This window comes from Chlorocebus sabaeus, chromosome 19, assembly GCF_047675955.1.
Source record: "Chlorocebus sabaeus isolate Y175 chromosome 19, mChlSab1.0.hap1, whole genome shotgun sequence".
Lineage (NCBI taxonomy): Eukaryota > Metazoa > Chordata > Mammalia > Primates > Cercopithecidae > Chlorocebus > Chlorocebus sabaeus.
In genome coordinates, this window is record NC_132922.1 from 9,595,740 (window position 1) to 9,611,040 (window position 15,301).

A 15,301-nucleotide genomic window follows, 5' to 3' on the forward strand; every position below is an offset into this window, starting at 1 on the left:
GGGGTCATCCCCCAGGCAAGGTCAGTGTAGAGCGTCACGTTGGGCTGGTCAGTGTAGAGTGGAGCTTCCTTGCTTCCCAGAACCTGCATCGAGGGCAGCCTGCGTGTTACTCTCTTCCAACTCCATCCCAGTGCCTTTAGACCCAGGGTTGGAGAACGCTGAGTGCCAGGCTGCAACCCCTGCACACACTTTCTAACCAAAGGGAGAAAAGGGCACTGGGAACTAACAGCAGTTGGGGACATCTTATTTGAATATGCAATACTTTAACTTTTCACACCCACACTGAAAGGTGGGTGGTGCCATCCCCATTTTTCCACATGACTCAGCATAAGCTTAGAGAGGTGGGTGGAGTGGATCACATAGCTAGTGCAGTGAGGCCCATGGCGCCCCAGGCTGAGGAGCTGGAGTGGCCTATCCTGCCGAGGGTGCCTGTGGCCCTCAGCCTGATGTGAGGGTGAGCAGGGGCAGGCTCTGTACCTGTCTTAGACAGCCCTCCCCCAAATCCACTTGGGCAATAAGCTGTCCCTGTGTTAAGATATAAAAATGCGCCGAGCACGGTGGCGCAGTGGCTCATGCCTGTAATTCCAACACTTTGGGAGGCCGAGGCAGGTGGATCACCTGAGGTCAGGAGTTCGAGACCAGCCTGGCCAACATGGTGAAACTCTACTAAAAATACAAAAATTAGCTGGGCGTGGTGGCAGGCACCTGTAGTCCCAGCTACTCAGGAGGCTGAGGCAGGAGAATTGCTTGACCCGGGAGACAGAGGTTGCAGTGAGCTGAGATGGTACCACTGCACTCCAGCATAGGCAACAAGAGCGAAATTCCGTCTCAAAAAAAAAAAAAGATATAAAAATGTTTGCATCAGCACAGAAAGCAGGTGCGGCCCAACCTAGAATGAGTGGGATATGCTAGGAGAGCCAGAGACTCTATTCTAGCAAAATGCTTCAGTTTTCCTTCCATTACTTCCCTTCTCCCGTCCAGCAGTGTCTGGAAACTGAGGCTAAGGGAGCTTTCCTACTAGCCAGGGCTTGTCTGTCCTGTCCTGTACTTGCAGTGGGATGAGTTGGGGAATGAGTTTTGAACCCCAGGACCAGAGGGCCTCCTGGGCAGACAGGCCCACCGTGGAGTTTGATTAATGGTTCTCTGCGCCTCGGACCACTAATTCAATTAGATCTCTGGGTCTTGGCCTTGCCAACCTGCGCCTCTTGGGAGCTCAGACGCCGTAGTCTGGGTGTCTAACCAAAGCCTGCAGGTCCTTTGGCATCTTTTTCTTCTGGACAGTGTGTTTAGTGTGGTTTCTGTGCCATGCACCATGAGAATAAGAGGGCCCAGAGGAGTCGACGGGGCAAGAGGCGTGGCCCTGTGCTGGGGAACTCTCCCTACCCAAGTTGGACTCCTTCAGGAGCTAAGGCCCTCACCACGTGGCCTCCAAGGAATCGGGGAGAATGGGGGTGACCTAGCAGTCGGCTGCTGCTGCTGAGGAGCTTCCTCAGAGGCTGGTCTTTGGCAGAAGTTTGATGCCTCTACCCTGAGTGTGTACATGATCCACCATCACCACCGTGGAGTCAGGCAGGTGCTGGCTCTTCTGTTCCTCAAGGACGGCTATGTGCAGTCTCATGCCAGGAGTTAGGCCAACCTACCCGCCATGTGTGGCTTTGCTAAATATTTGCTGGGTGACCTTGGCCGATTCACTCACCTCTCAGAGCCTCAGCTTCCTCATCTGTAAAGTACGGCCAATCCCGCCTGCCTCCTCCCAGGCTAGTGTTGAGGTTGAAACGAGAAAATATGCCGAGGGTGCCCTAGCAGGTGCTCTGCAAACGTCAGGTGTTCTGTAAATCTCACTTCTCTCTTGGTGCACTCACTCATGATTCTTTTGTGTCGCGTTTACCATGGGCTGTGATTCCCATCTGTCAGTCTCCGTTTTTCAGTGCTTTGCCTATTGGTGTAACCAGGGTAGAAGCTACTTCCTGGCACCACACCAGGGACAGGACAAGGTGGGTGTTAGGTTTTTACTGCCAACAGGCAAGCCCCTGCCATGCCTGGCCAGCTGAGATACAGGCATGTATCAGACAGGTCCTTCTGGACCGTGGACTTGGCAGCTGGCTCCCTTGGACATTGTGGTGCATGGAAGAGAAGCTGGAAGATTTGGGCTCTGGTCCAGCGTCCACCACTTGTTTATTGACTATAAGAAAGTTTCTGTTCCCCTTACCCTGAGTTTCTTCAGCTGGAAAACAGGAGTCATGAAGTAAGCTGACTAGGAAGTCCCTCCTCTGGACCTGGCTGAAAGGTCGTCCACTCCATGTGGTCTCTCCCTTTCCTCAGTCTCTGAAGTAAAGCTAAACCTCTCAGGCTGGTGTGACGCAGCATTAGATGTAAAAACCTTTGTAAACTGAAGTGCTGGGCACATGGAAGGTGTGACTGTTGTGCTGTTAGCAGTCCTGTGTCTCCTGACCTGCACTGGTGGGTGGCGTGGGATGTTGAAGAGCAGTTCAGTGGCAGTGGCTGCCCCACTGGGAGAAGGGGCTCCTGCCCATGGCCTGGGCCCCTTACCTTTCCCCACAGATCCTGGCTGCAGCTCTGACCGAGTGTCACCGGAAATCCAGTGCCCAAGGCAAGCCTCTGGCCCTGAAGGTCTTCGTGGCTGGCAGAAACCGTCTGGAGAACGATGGCGCCACTGCCTTGGCAGAAGCTTTTAGGGTGAGTGGTTTCTGTCCATCCTGCGCCCGTGACCCTGAGGTGCACTTGGTTTAGTAGGCTGACAGTCCTGGATGCAAATCCGTGGCTGGCACTCAGCCGAGAGACCTGGGGGCGTCACGTGCCCCCTCCAAGCCTGTTAGTCCATCTGAAAATGGGCCAGGATTCTTGTCATGCATTTCTGGAAAGGTGTGTGACTGCTCCCTCAGGTAAGCCAGCAGCAGCCCCCTGCGGGGCTTCAGGCCAGGCAGGCCGCTCTGACCAAAGAGTGTCGTCTGCCAGGCTCAGAAGTGGTGAAATGAGATGACGGGAGTACTGACAGTAGCCTGGCCCAGCCCCTGGTGTGGGGCACAGAGAAGGAACATACCAGACTTCCCAAGACAGGGAGACAGGCAGGGGCATCTGCAGGGCTCAGGGGCCAGATGATGAGGTGCTCTCAGGTGACCTTGTCCCCGCTCTTCTTCCGCTCTCCTCTCCCCATCCCCCCAGGACATTGCTGAGTCCCCGACTGCGAGTGCCAGCAGAAGGCCACATTTGCTCCTAACAGGACTGAAAACTTTGGGGTCTGTCTCCCTCTTCTCTTTTTTTTTTTTTTTTGAGGCAGTCTCATTCTGTCACCTATGCTGGAGTGCAGTGGCACGATCTTGGCTCACTGCAGTCTCCGCCTCCCAGGTTCAAGCAGTTCTGCCTTAGCCTCCCGAGTGGCTGGAATTATAGGCGCTCACCACCACACCCGGCTAATTTTTGTATTTTTATTAGAGACAGGGTTTTGCCATGTTGGCCAGGTAGTCTCGAACTCCTCACCTCAAGTGATCTGTCCACCTGGGTCTCCCAAAGTGCTGGGATTACAGGCATGAGCCACCACACCCAGCCCCTCTTCTCTTCATTTAAGTGTTTTCTTCAGCAAACAGTATCCTAGGAGCATTGCTCGTACGGGCCGGAATGGCACCCACTGTCCTGCCTGCCCACAGAGCCTGCCTATAGACACCCCTTGCCTGCTTCAGTGCCAAGTGAACACCATAGAGATCTGCCTTGTGTCTCCCGCATCCCTGGCTGCAGGGGAGCCCCCGCTCCCTCCTCGAGCTGGAGGGGGCCTCGCTACCATCCTTGGACCCCTCCCTGCCCTCAGCCTGCTGTCCTCAGTACACTAGGAGTAGGTGGTGTGCTGTGGTTGTGTTGAGCCTTCATAGGTATCCTCTGGTGGGCTTCGAATGGGAGTTCTTAATCCCTTCCAGTCTGTGGATAGAATTCAGGGGTCTGTGAACATGGATGAGGAAAAAATAACATCATTATTTATCCCTAACATAGCAAAAGTATGTAGTGTGACTTTTGATCATGAATGTAGACAATAAACCTCACAGCATTAGAAAGGCCTGTGAATAACCCACATAACAGACAAGCACGTGTAGCCCCTGAACCAAACAAAAGATTTATTGAGACAGGGTCTTACTCTGTGACCAGGCTGGAGTGCACCAGTAGCAGTCTTGGCCCACTGCAGTTTCAGCTTCCCAGGCTCAAGTGATCCTCCCACCTCAGTCTTCCAATTAGCTGGGACTATAGGTGCACACCACCATGTTAATTTTTGTATTTTAGTAGAGATGGGGTTTCACCACGTTCACCAGACTGGTCTCAAACTCCTGACCTCAGGTGATACACCCGCCTTGGCCTCCTAAAGTGCTGGGATTATAGGCATAAGCCACTGTGCCCAGCCTAAAATTTTTTTTTTTTTTTTTTTTTTTTTTGTTGAGACAGTCTCGCTTTGTCGCCCAGGCTGGAGTGCAGTGGCGCGATCTTGGCTCACTGCAAGCTCCGCCGCCCGGGTTCACACCGTTCTCCTGCCTCAGCCTCCCGAGTAGCTGGGACTACAGGCACCTGCCACCTCACCCGGCTAGTGTTTTTTTTGTATTTCTTAGTAGAGACGGGGTTTCACCGTGTTAGCCAGGATGGTCTCGATCTCCCGATCTCGTGATCCGCCCGTTTCGGCCTCCCAAAGTGCTGGGATTACAGGCTTGAGCCACTGCACCCGGCCTAAAATTTTTTTAAAAATAAATGACGGGTGCGGTGGCTCATGCCTGTAATCCCAGCACTGTGGGAGACTGAGACGGGTGGATCATGAGGTCAGGAGATCGACACCATTCTGGCTAACACGGTGAAACCTTGTCTCTACTAAAAATACAAACAAATTAGCTGGGCATGGCGATAGGCACCTGTAGTCCCAGCTACTTGGGAGGCTGAGGCAGGAGAATGGTGTGAACCTGGGAGGCAGAGCTTGCAGTGAGCCAAGATCACACCACTGCACTCCAGCCTGGGCGACTGAGTGAGACTCTCTCATAAATAAGTAAATAAATAAATAAATAAATAAATAAAAAGAAAATCTTGTGACTTTATCCCCAGTGGAAATCACAGATATTTCATGTGAAGTTATAATTATTGCTGATATATAGAAATATTTCTCACTACATCAAAATTACAGTAATAGCGAACCCACCCCTAGATCTTATTTAGTGCATTAACAAGAAGTTTGTGGCTGGATGCGGTGGCTCACGCCTGTAATCCCACCACTTTGGGAGGCTGAGGCAGGTGGATCACGAGGTCAGGAGATCAAGACCATCCTGGTTAACACTGTGAAACCCCATCTCTACTAAAAATACAAAAGCAAAAAATTAGCTGGGCGTGGTGGCGGACACCTGTAGTCCCAGCTACTTGGGAGGCTGAGGCTAGAGAATGGCGTGAACATGGGAGGCGGAGCTTTCAGTGAGCCGAGATCGCACCACTGCATTCCAGCCTGGGCGACAGAGCGAGACTCCATCTCAAAAAAGAAGAAGTTTGTATATCACTACAGCACGTGTTTGGAATTTTTTCCTAAATGTTTTGATAACTGTTCTGAGTTGATTTCCTTTGTAATTCTGTATAATTTATCTTAAAATTTTAAAAACCATTTTTTGCAGAGAGGACCCAGGGGCTTCACCAGACAGCCTGAAGGGTTCATGGCACAGAAAATATTAAGAAGGCCTGACCTGGAGTGTGCCTCAGTTGCCTTACTGTGTTTATTTGTGGACCACCCGCTACCCCCATCGCCCCATGCTTCACTGAGCACCCGAGGACAGCGGAAGGCTCCTTGGCACAGTTATGCCAGGCCTACCCTCAGTCCTGGGTCACAGTGGAGACTGGGACATGGCCCTCTCCTCCAAAGCTCAGGGGCTGATGGGGTGCAGATGGAATATAGGCTTTGAATGTAGGCAGGGTGAGGACCACCATGATAGAGGAGGGACCAGGTGCTCCGGGAGCACAGAGGAAGAGCACTGGACCCTGCCTAGGGGAATCGGGAAGCCTTCCTGGGAGAGGAGGTGACCAAAACAAGAGCCCTAGAACTCATATGAGTTAGCCTGTCAAGAAAGTGCTGACTGGCCAGGTGTGGTGGCTCACGCCTATAATCCCAGCACTTTGAGAGGCCAAGGACGCTGGATCACCTGAGGTCAGGAGTTCAAGACCAGCCTGGCCAACATGGTGAAACCCCATCTCTACTAAACATACAAAATTAGGTGTGGTGGTGTGTGCCTGTAATCCCAGCTACGCAGGAGGCTGAGGCAGGAGAATCACTTGAACTCAGGAGGTGGAGGTTGCAGTGAGCCAAGATCATGCCACTACACTCCAGCCTGGGCGACAGAATGAGACTCCATCTCAAAAAAAGAAAAAAAATGAAAATAAAATAAGGAGACAGAGTGTTCCAGGCAGAGAGAATGGGTATCAAAATGCCAGGCTGTGATAGGACTGCATGGCCCAGGGAAGACCCCCATCATCCCCAGAGAAGGACACGCTATGTCAAAGGGGTTATGTTGTGTAGGTGGGTGGGGTAGGAAGGCCCCAAGAAAGAAAGGTCACATGGAGCTATGTCATCCAGAGAAGGGCCGTGAGTGACTGCCCACCACAGCCAGGGTCCCCTCTGTGCAGAGGATACCAGACTGAGAACAAGAAATCGACCTACTGGATCTAGAGCTCTGTGACCCTGGGCAAGTCACTTTGCCTCTTTGATTCCTAGTCTTTTCTCTGGTGGAGATCCTATCCCAGGCAGTAGGACTCCCTCATGAGGTTGTGGAAAGAGTCAGATGCAGCCATGCCCCAGAATCCCACAGATGAGCTCCTGCCCTGTGCTGGCGGCAGCCCATTCCTGTGCCTGCTGTGTGGAATTGCTCTCCCGCCTGCTGGATGTCACCTGGCACTCGGGGCCTCCTCCACTCTCTGCCTGCTCCTCACAGGTCATCGGGACCCTGGAGGAAGTCCACATGCCACAGAATGGGATCAACCACCCTGGTGTCACTGCTCTGGCCCAGGCTTTCGCCGTCAACCCCCTGCTGCGGGTCATCAACCTAAACGACAACACCTTCACCGAGAAGGGCGCCGTGGCCATGGCTGAGGTGAGGCGAGTGTGGCAGAGCCAATTACGACACGCAAGACAGAGGCTGGCGGCTGTCTTTCCAGGGAAGCCGGGGCTCCGTTTAGCAGGGACTGCTCTGTCCCCTGCCTGTCCCCTGGGTGTGTGCCCCATGGGTCCAGCTCTTTGAACATGTCCTGAACAGGGTTTCAGGTCACAAGGTAACCCGCGCCCTCCTCGGGCAGCTCCGATCCTTCATGCCACCTTCTGAGCTGCCTCTGTGGCCCCCAGCGGCTGGCGCTGGTTTGGTTCTCAGGCTGCTCACCGCATCTGTTTTCCTGGTTGATTTGTTCAGCAGCTGCTGTTTGTTTTGTTATTTATTACCACTTTTTGACACAGAGTCTTACTGTTGCCCAGGCTGGTCTTGAACTTCTGGGCTCAAGTGATCCTCCCATCTCAACCTGAGTAGCTGGGATTACAGGTGCATGCCACTGTGCCCGGCCCAGCAGCTTTTTCTGAGCCCCCATATAGTGCTTGGCTTTGTACTAAGTGCAGGCCACACAGGGTTGAGCCAAAGACTCTGCCTTCAGGGAGACCCTAGCTCAAGGAGGGAAGGAAGCTGCCGGTGGTAACAGTGCCGGGCTTTGAACGCAGTGGCTTCTTGGTTGCCAGGGCCCCGTGGCCCCACAGAAGGCTAGTCCGGCTGCCTATGTGTTAGCAGAGATGTGTGCAGGTGTTGGGGAACACGCCAGAAGGAAGTTCAAATCAGACTTAGGGCAGGCTTCCTGGAAGAGATCACATTTTGGCTAAATTGTATAGGATAGTGGTTTTGGTTTTTTTTTGAGACGGAGTCTCGCTCTGTCACCCAGGCTGGAGTGCAGTGGTGTGATCTTGGCTCACTGCAAGCTCCACCTCCCGGATTCATGCCATTCTCCTGCCTTAGCCTCCTGAGTAGCTGGGACTACAGGTGCTCGCTACCACACCTGGCTAATTCTTTGTATTTTAAGTAGTGACGGGGTTTCACCGTGTTAGCCAGGATGGTCTTGATCTCCTGACCTCGTGATCCACCCGCCTCAGCCTCCCATAGTGCCGGGATTACAGGCGTGAGCCACCGTGCCCGGCCATAGGACAAGTGGTCTTTTTCTAGAGAGAGGGTGGGGGATGGGTGTTTCAGGCAGAGGGATCAGCTTATGTGTGGAAGGCCCAGAGACTCGGGCAGGAGCCTTGCTCGGTTGGTCTCAGGAAGAGTTCTCGCTGTAACGTGGGGAGTAGGGTGGAGGAGGTTTGGCCAGGGACCCAGAGGCCTACAAGAAGACAGCAAAGCTAGTGACTTGCAAAGGAGGACAGTGTGTGGTGGCTGGTGTGGGATGTGACCGTGTGGGGCCCCCGGGGCTTGCTGAGGGCTGGGGTGTGGCCTGCACCCTCACTCTGGACCCTTACTTCCACCTTGCAGACCTTGAAGACCTTGCGGCAGGTGGAGGTGATCAATTTTGGGGACTGCCTGGTGCGCTCCAAGGGTGCCGTTGCCATTGCAGATGCCATCCGTGGCGGCCTGCCCAAGCTAAAGGTGCCAGCCTGGACGCCTGACATCCTCCCTCTGGGGTCTGTGGGTAGTGGGGTGGCTGGGGGCGCAGGGGTCTGGTCTGAAGGCAGGCAGGCCTGCATCCATATCCCAGCTCCCCCACTTCGCGCTCTGTGATGCTGTATGAGCCTGCACACCCCTCTGAGCCATGGTTTCTTCATTTCTAAAGTGGGAGGCAGGGGGTGGTGTACGTCACTGTCGTATAGTAAACACACTCAGTACGTGACTCATCGTTGGTTGCAGGGCATTATTTTTGTTGTTGGTGTTATTCTTCCTGCCCACTTTGCCCAATCCTGAGGACAGAGCCTGCCATATTCTCACTTGGGGAAACTGAGGCTTAGAGTAGAACCTGGTGTCCTGGCCTGGGTTTCTGCCTGCCTCCAACCCGTCCTCTTATTTTCAGGAGCTGAACTTGTCATTCTGTGAAATCAAGAGGGATGCTGCCCTGGCTGTTGCCGAGGCCATGGCAGACAAAACTGAGCTGGAGAAGCTGGACCTGAACGGTAGTCAGATGGGGGAGGCCTCTGCACAGGTCTGCTGGGCTGGCCCTGGCACCCCGGGCTGACTGCTCTTCCCTCCCCTTGAGCAGGCAACACCCTGGGAGAAGAAGGCTGTGAACAGCTTCAGGAGGTGCTGGAGGGCTTCAACATGGCCAAGGTGCTGGCGTCCCTCAGGTAGGGAACTCAGGGTGGGCGGCCCCAGAGGTCAGGGTCAGGCCATTCCTTTCTTTCTTTTTCTTGAGACGGAGTCTTGCTCTGTTGCCCAGGCTAAAGTACAGTGGTGCGATCTCAGCTCACTGCAGCTTCCACCTCCTGGGTTCAAGCGATTCTCCTGCCTCGGCCTCCCAAGTAGCTGGGATTATAGGCACCCACCACCACACCTGACCCCTTTATTTGTTTCTACTTGTATTTATTCAGAAATGTTGGTTGCACTCCTGTTATGTACCAGGTCATACACTAGGCATCAGGGCTATAAGGGTGGGACAGTAAGGGTTTCTGTCTCATGACGGGGGAGACAGAATGAGTTGTCCATTCAACAGAGGATCTTGTCCGGGCTAAGCGGGGCCACCCTGTAGAGTGGTGGAGTTGGGGAGGCCTCTGAAGGGGTGAGGCCAGATCTCATCCTGATGTGGTGGGGCCTGAGGAGTGATGGGGGTGAGAGGTGGGGGTAGCCAGAAGGGGCTGCATTCAGTATTGTTCTTAAGATGCTGACTCTAGAAAGGAAGAGACTGTGGGGCCTGGGGAGTCTACTGGAGGCGAAGGTGGGTGACCGGGGAGTGGCCATCTTCTGGATCCAAGTCCGGTTGGGCCATCAGCACCTGGCTCTCTGTACTCCTTTCATCTCCAAGTCAGCCTCATTCATGCGTCAGATACTCAGTCGTGTCTCCTCAGTGCTAGGCCCTGAGCTGAGGCTGGGAACTGGGGACTCCGAGGTGGGCTGAACCTCACAGGTCCCACAGTCCCTCGGAAATGGACCAGCCTTCCTGTGGGGCAAGGACACCCCTACTCTTCTTCCTCCCCCACACCTGTAGCTTCCTGAGGTCATGTGGATATGGGCGCCCCCTGCCCTGGCATCTCAACCTGGGCAGTGTTCCTGCTAAGCCCTGGGCTCTGGGTGTGACAAAGCTGTCTTCGTTTTCTGTCTCCCCATGAAACCTGGGGCTCCTTGAGGACAGGAACAAGATGTGATTCTTTTGTGTCCACAGCGTGGATTTCTCTGGTGATCTACCTACCCCTGCCCTGGGAGCAGGTGCTCCCACCCCACCAGGCTCTCTCCCGCCTGGCTGAGCTGAGGTCTCTGGGCTCATGGAGCCAGGCCTTGCAGCCAACCTGGGCTGCTGGGTAGAGAGGATCTGCTTCAGCCAGCTCTTTCTGCAGTGACGACGAGGACGAGGAGGAGGAGGAAGGAGAAGAAGAAGAGGAAGCCGAAGAAGAGGAGGAGGAGGAAGAGGAGGAAGAGGAAGAAGAAGAAGAGGAGGAGGAAGAGGAGGAGCCTCAGCAGGGAGGGCAGGGAGAGAAGTCAGCCACGCCCTCACAGAAGATTCTGGACCCTAACACTGGGGTGAGTTTCTATCATTTGCCACAATCAGAGCCCTGGTCCTGAGAACGTGAAATCCTGAGGTGCTTTCACAATGGGGTAGGGGGTGTCTCCTTAAGCACAGTAGCCACAAACATTTTTTTTTTGATTGCATGATATTGAGTAAAAAAAAGAAAATGGTTCAGTGTAATGATAGTTACCTATATTTCTTTCTTTCTTTCTTTCTTTTTTTTTTTTTTTGAGACGGAGTCTCACTCTTGTCACCCAGGCTAGAGTGCAGTGGTGTGATCTCAGCTCACTGCAACTTCTGCCTCCTGGGTTCTAGCGATTCTCATGCCTCAGCCTCCCAAATAGCTGGGATTACAGGTGCTTGCCGCCATGTCCGGCCAATTTTTTTTTTTTTTTTGGAGACAGAGTCTCGCTTTGTCACCCAGGCTGGAGTGCAGTGGCGTGATCTCAGCTCACTGCAAGTTCTGCCTCCCAGGTTCACACCGTTCTCCTGCCTCAGCCTCCTGAGTAGCTGGGACTACAGGCGCCCGCCACCATGCCCAGCTCATTTTTTATATTTTTAGTAGACATGGAGTTTCACCATGTTAGCCAGGATGGTCTTGATCTGACCTTGTGATCCGCCTGCCTCAGCCTCCTAAAGTGCTGGGATTACAGGTATGAGCCACTGTGCCCAGCCTCATCTGGCTAATTTTTGTATCTTTAGTAGAGCCGGGGTTTCGCTGTGTTGGCTAGGCTGGTCTTTGTTTTACTCCTGACCTCAGGTGATCCATCCGCCTCAGCCTCCCAAAGTGCTGGGATTACAGGCGTTGAGCCACCGCGCCTGGCCATAATTAGCTATATTTCTATTTATCCCAATATAAATGTCTATTTATAAGTAGCAGTGCTGCTGCATTACGTATATTATAAGATATGCAGGCCGGGCGCGGTGGCTCAAGCCTGTAATCCCAGCACTTTGGGAGGCCGAGGCGGGCGGATCACAAGGTCAGGAGATCGAGACCATCCTGGCTAACACCGTGAAACCCCGTCTCTACTAAAAAATACGAAAAACCAGCCGGGCGAGGTGGCGGCGCCTGTAGTCCCGGCTACTCGGGAGGCTGAGGCAGGAGAATAGCGTGAACCCGGGGGGCGGAGCTTGCAGTGAGCCGAGATAGCGCCACTGCACTCCAGCCTGGGGCACAGAGCAAGACTCCGTCTCAAAAAAAAAAAAAAAAAAAAAAAAAAAGATATGCATAAGGAGTTCTGAAAGAATAAACAAATAAGCATGAATAGAAATTCTAATTTTTTTTTTCCCACCCACCAGAAGATTGTCTTGGTGACCCTTAGGAACTGCTCCCCCATTCCTGGGATGGTGGCTGGGCCGTGACTTGGCTTGGGCACTTGGTGTCTGGCCTGGGGCTGGTGGCATCAGGGCTGCCACACCTCCAGTTCATTCATTTGCATTCCCTGTCAGGTTCCTAAGTAAAGCTCCTGGGGAACTTGGCTTTGGACAAGGACTCCCCACACTTACGCTGAATTGGGCTGCTTCTCTGGTTTACGGAAGCAGTTAAACAAATGGCTAGGTGCGCCTCAATTCGGGTTTTTCTCTGGGCACCTCTGGTGCTAGCAGGGCTTACCTAGGCTGTACTGTAGTTCTCTGGGGACCCACTTTGGCCCCCATGTGCCTCTGTAGTCTTTGCTGGGGCACTGTGTGTCATGATGAGGATCCACTTGGTCGTATTTGTGAGTCCCAGGGAGGGGGCTTCCCCCTGACACCAAAGGCTCCTGGAGCAAGAGCCATCCAGGGCCAGCATCTCTAGGTGATGTTGATAGGTGGGAAATGCAGCTGAGTGGGAGGAGGAATTCTAGACTTTGAGCCTAGATGGGCTGGAGTGAAGGGTGGATGTGCTGGGTGTGGGGATGGGCACAGCTGGGTGGGGAGTCTGGGGTCCGGAATTCTCCAGAGCCTCTGTGCCTCCACTTTGCAGGAGCCAGCTCCCATGCTGTCCTCCCCACCTCCTGCAGACGTCTCCACCTTCCTGGCTTTTCCCTCTCCAGAGAAGCTGCTGCGCCTGGGGCCCAAGAGCTCCATGTTGATAGCCCAGCAGGTAATAGCCACACCTTGACCCCCACCCTATACTTGCCGTGGCTTCTGGAGCTGTTAGAGAAAAGGGACGAACAGCTCAGGGACCTGGGGATGCGACACTGTCAGCTGGGGGCAGGGAGGCTTGGCCTGCCACTGTTAGAACACACACAGATGTCCAGGGTATTTGTAAGCCTCCAGGGGTTGCAAATGTTCCCTCCTCACTCGGCCTAAAGGAAGTGCAGCCCGCCAGTTCCCATGCTGACTGGGGTTAGGGAATTTCCTCAGGACTCTTGCACGTGCCCACCCCGTCCTGGGCTTCTCTCTGCATGTTCTGTCAGCCCAGCTGCTTGGAGAACAACTCTGTTGCCCGGGCCCCTCTGGGAGTGGCGTGCCTGTTGCAGGATGGCGCCCTCACTCCAGCCTAACTTGTTGGCTGGCTCATTCATTCATTCAGAGGTGATCTTTGGGGCATCCATTTTCTGTCAAGTACTGTATTTGGGCATGATTTTATTTAACCCTCTTGACAACTTGAAATGTAGACTTTGCTGCCCTTATTTTACAGATAAGAAAACAGAGGCTCGGAGGTATAGAGAAATAAAATGGGCGCACTCTCAGCGTTGGCTTAACATTTCGGCCAATTGCTTTGTTAGATTTTGCCTGTGTTCTTTGTTTCTTTTAACATGATAAATAAGATGATGTAAACCTTTTTGTGGCCTATCACTTTGGTTTAACACCATTCATCACTTTCTTGTGCCCGTAAAACTCTTCTCGGCCGGGCGCGGTGGCTCAAGCCTGTAATCCCAGCACTTTGGGAGGCCGAGACGGGCGGATCACAAGGTCAGGAGATCGAGACCATCCTGGCTAACCCGGTGAAACCCCGTCTCTACTAAAAAAATACAAAAAAATCAGCCGGGCGAGGTGGCGGGCGCCTGTAGTCCCAGCTACTCGGGAGGCTGAGGCAGGAGAATGGCGGGAACCTGGGAGGCGGAGCTTGCAGTGAGCTGAGATCGTGCCACTGCACTCCAGCCTGGGCCACAGAGCGAGACTCCGTGTCAAAAAAAAAAAAAAAAAAACCTCTTCTCATGATTTTTATTCCAATGCATGGATGTAGCACTTAAAATCCAGGCACTATTTCTGGACGTTTTTTCCACTTTTCCCTGTTGTCAGTGAGGTTGAGGTAAACTTCTCTGCATGTGAGTGTCGTCTACATCCTAGATTATTTCTTCAAGTTCGATTACAAGATGGGGACCACTGGGTCCCTGAAATGATCTTTTTGTGTGTGTGAGACACTGTTTTGCTTTGTCACTCTGGCTGGAGTCCAGTGGTGCAATCATGGCTCATTGCAACCTCAACCTCCTGAGCTCAAGCAGTCCTCCTGCCTCAGCCTCCCAAGTAGCTGAGACTATAGGCACACACCACCACCCTTGGCTAGTTTTTTTCCTTTTTGTTGACGTGGGGTCTTGCTATGTTGCCCAGGCTGGTCTCAAACTTTTGGCCTCAAGCCATTCTCCCACCTCAGCCTCCCAAAGTGCTGGGGTTACAGGCATGAGCCACTGCACCTGGCTGGGATGATTTTTCATCCTTGTTCATTCACTCATTCATTCCCTCTCTATGCTGCATATTTGCTTGCTGCAGGCCAAATCCAAGCCAGACTCTGAAGGGACAGCATGGGGTAAGGCAGGACCTGTCCTTGCCTGCCAAGGGCCTGTGTACTGCCTGGGCCTCTCTTAGCTAGTGGCAGAGCCCAGGGACATCTCCCCCATGTGCCACAGGCCAACCATTGTCTCTTATGTCCTCAGACTGACACATCTGACCCCGAGAAGGTGGTCTTTGCCTTCCTAAAGGTGTCATCTGTGTTCAAGGACGAAGCTACTGTGAGGACGGCAGTGCAGGATGCAGTAGGTAATGTGGTCTGGGTGAGGCCGGGGTGCCTGCTGGCCCTTGATGCTCGTGAGGCCCCGGTGCCCTTTGTGGTCGCCGTCACTCGTCAGCCCCAGTGCTGTCATAGGAACTGCTCTTTGAGACCCTGTGCTGCTCCTCCATCAGGGTCCTGCCATGGTCCTGCCGTGGAGCCAGCTGGGTGCTCGTCTCCCTGTTTTTCACCACTGAGAAACTGAGGCCTTTCTCAAATCCACATAGCCATATAGAGTTAGAACCCAGAGCCCACTCTAGGAAGGCCAGATAGTCACATCCGCAAGCCCGATGGACGCAGGTCTGTCGGGAGGAGGGATGCTGAGAGCTGAGCCCTTGTGCGTACCTCAGAGCCTCTGTGCTCATGTCCATTCTACCTGGAGCTTCCCTGCACAGGGGACACCTTTCCCTGTAACATTATGGGGCCTTCTCGGAGCACCAGCCCACGTCCCTCCTGCCCTATGGCAACCCTGTCCCCACCCTGTCTGTTTCCTCCATTCCAGCACCTGTCACCTTCCACCCTGTCTCCATGTGCTTGACTGAGGCAGAGGGGAGGAAGGGCCCTGAGGCAAGGGGCACAGCTCCTGGAAAAGGATAGAAAGGGGTGGAAGGACATGTGGTGCCTCTTCCTGGC

The 15,301-nt window shown here is 53.5% G+C and overlaps 1 protein-coding gene across 2 annotated transcripts in view; it reads left to right on the top strand.

Moving 5' to 3' along the window:
- Positions 1-15,301, top strand: part of RANGAP1 (Ran GTPase activating protein 1) — a 40,602-nt gene that overhangs the window by 20,910 nt on the left and 4,391 nt on the right. For both annotated transcript variants that reach the window (XM_007975903.3, XM_007975902.3), the window contains exons 6-13: positions 2,563-2,697; positions 6,951-7,109; positions 8,520-8,633; positions 9,052-9,151; positions 9,238-9,322; positions 10,526-10,709; positions 12,659-12,778; positions 14,556-14,658. In XM_007975903.3, the coding sequence (XP_007974094.1) occupies positions 2,563-2,697; positions 6,951-7,109; positions 8,520-8,633; positions 9,052-9,151; positions 9,238-9,322; positions 10,526-10,709; positions 12,659-12,778; positions 14,556-14,658 (1,000 nt within the window). The remainder of the gene's footprint in view (positions 1-2,562; positions 2,698-6,950; positions 7,110-8,519; positions 8,634-9,051; positions 9,152-9,237; positions 9,323-10,525; positions 10,710-12,658; positions 12,779-14,555; positions 14,659-15,301) is intronic.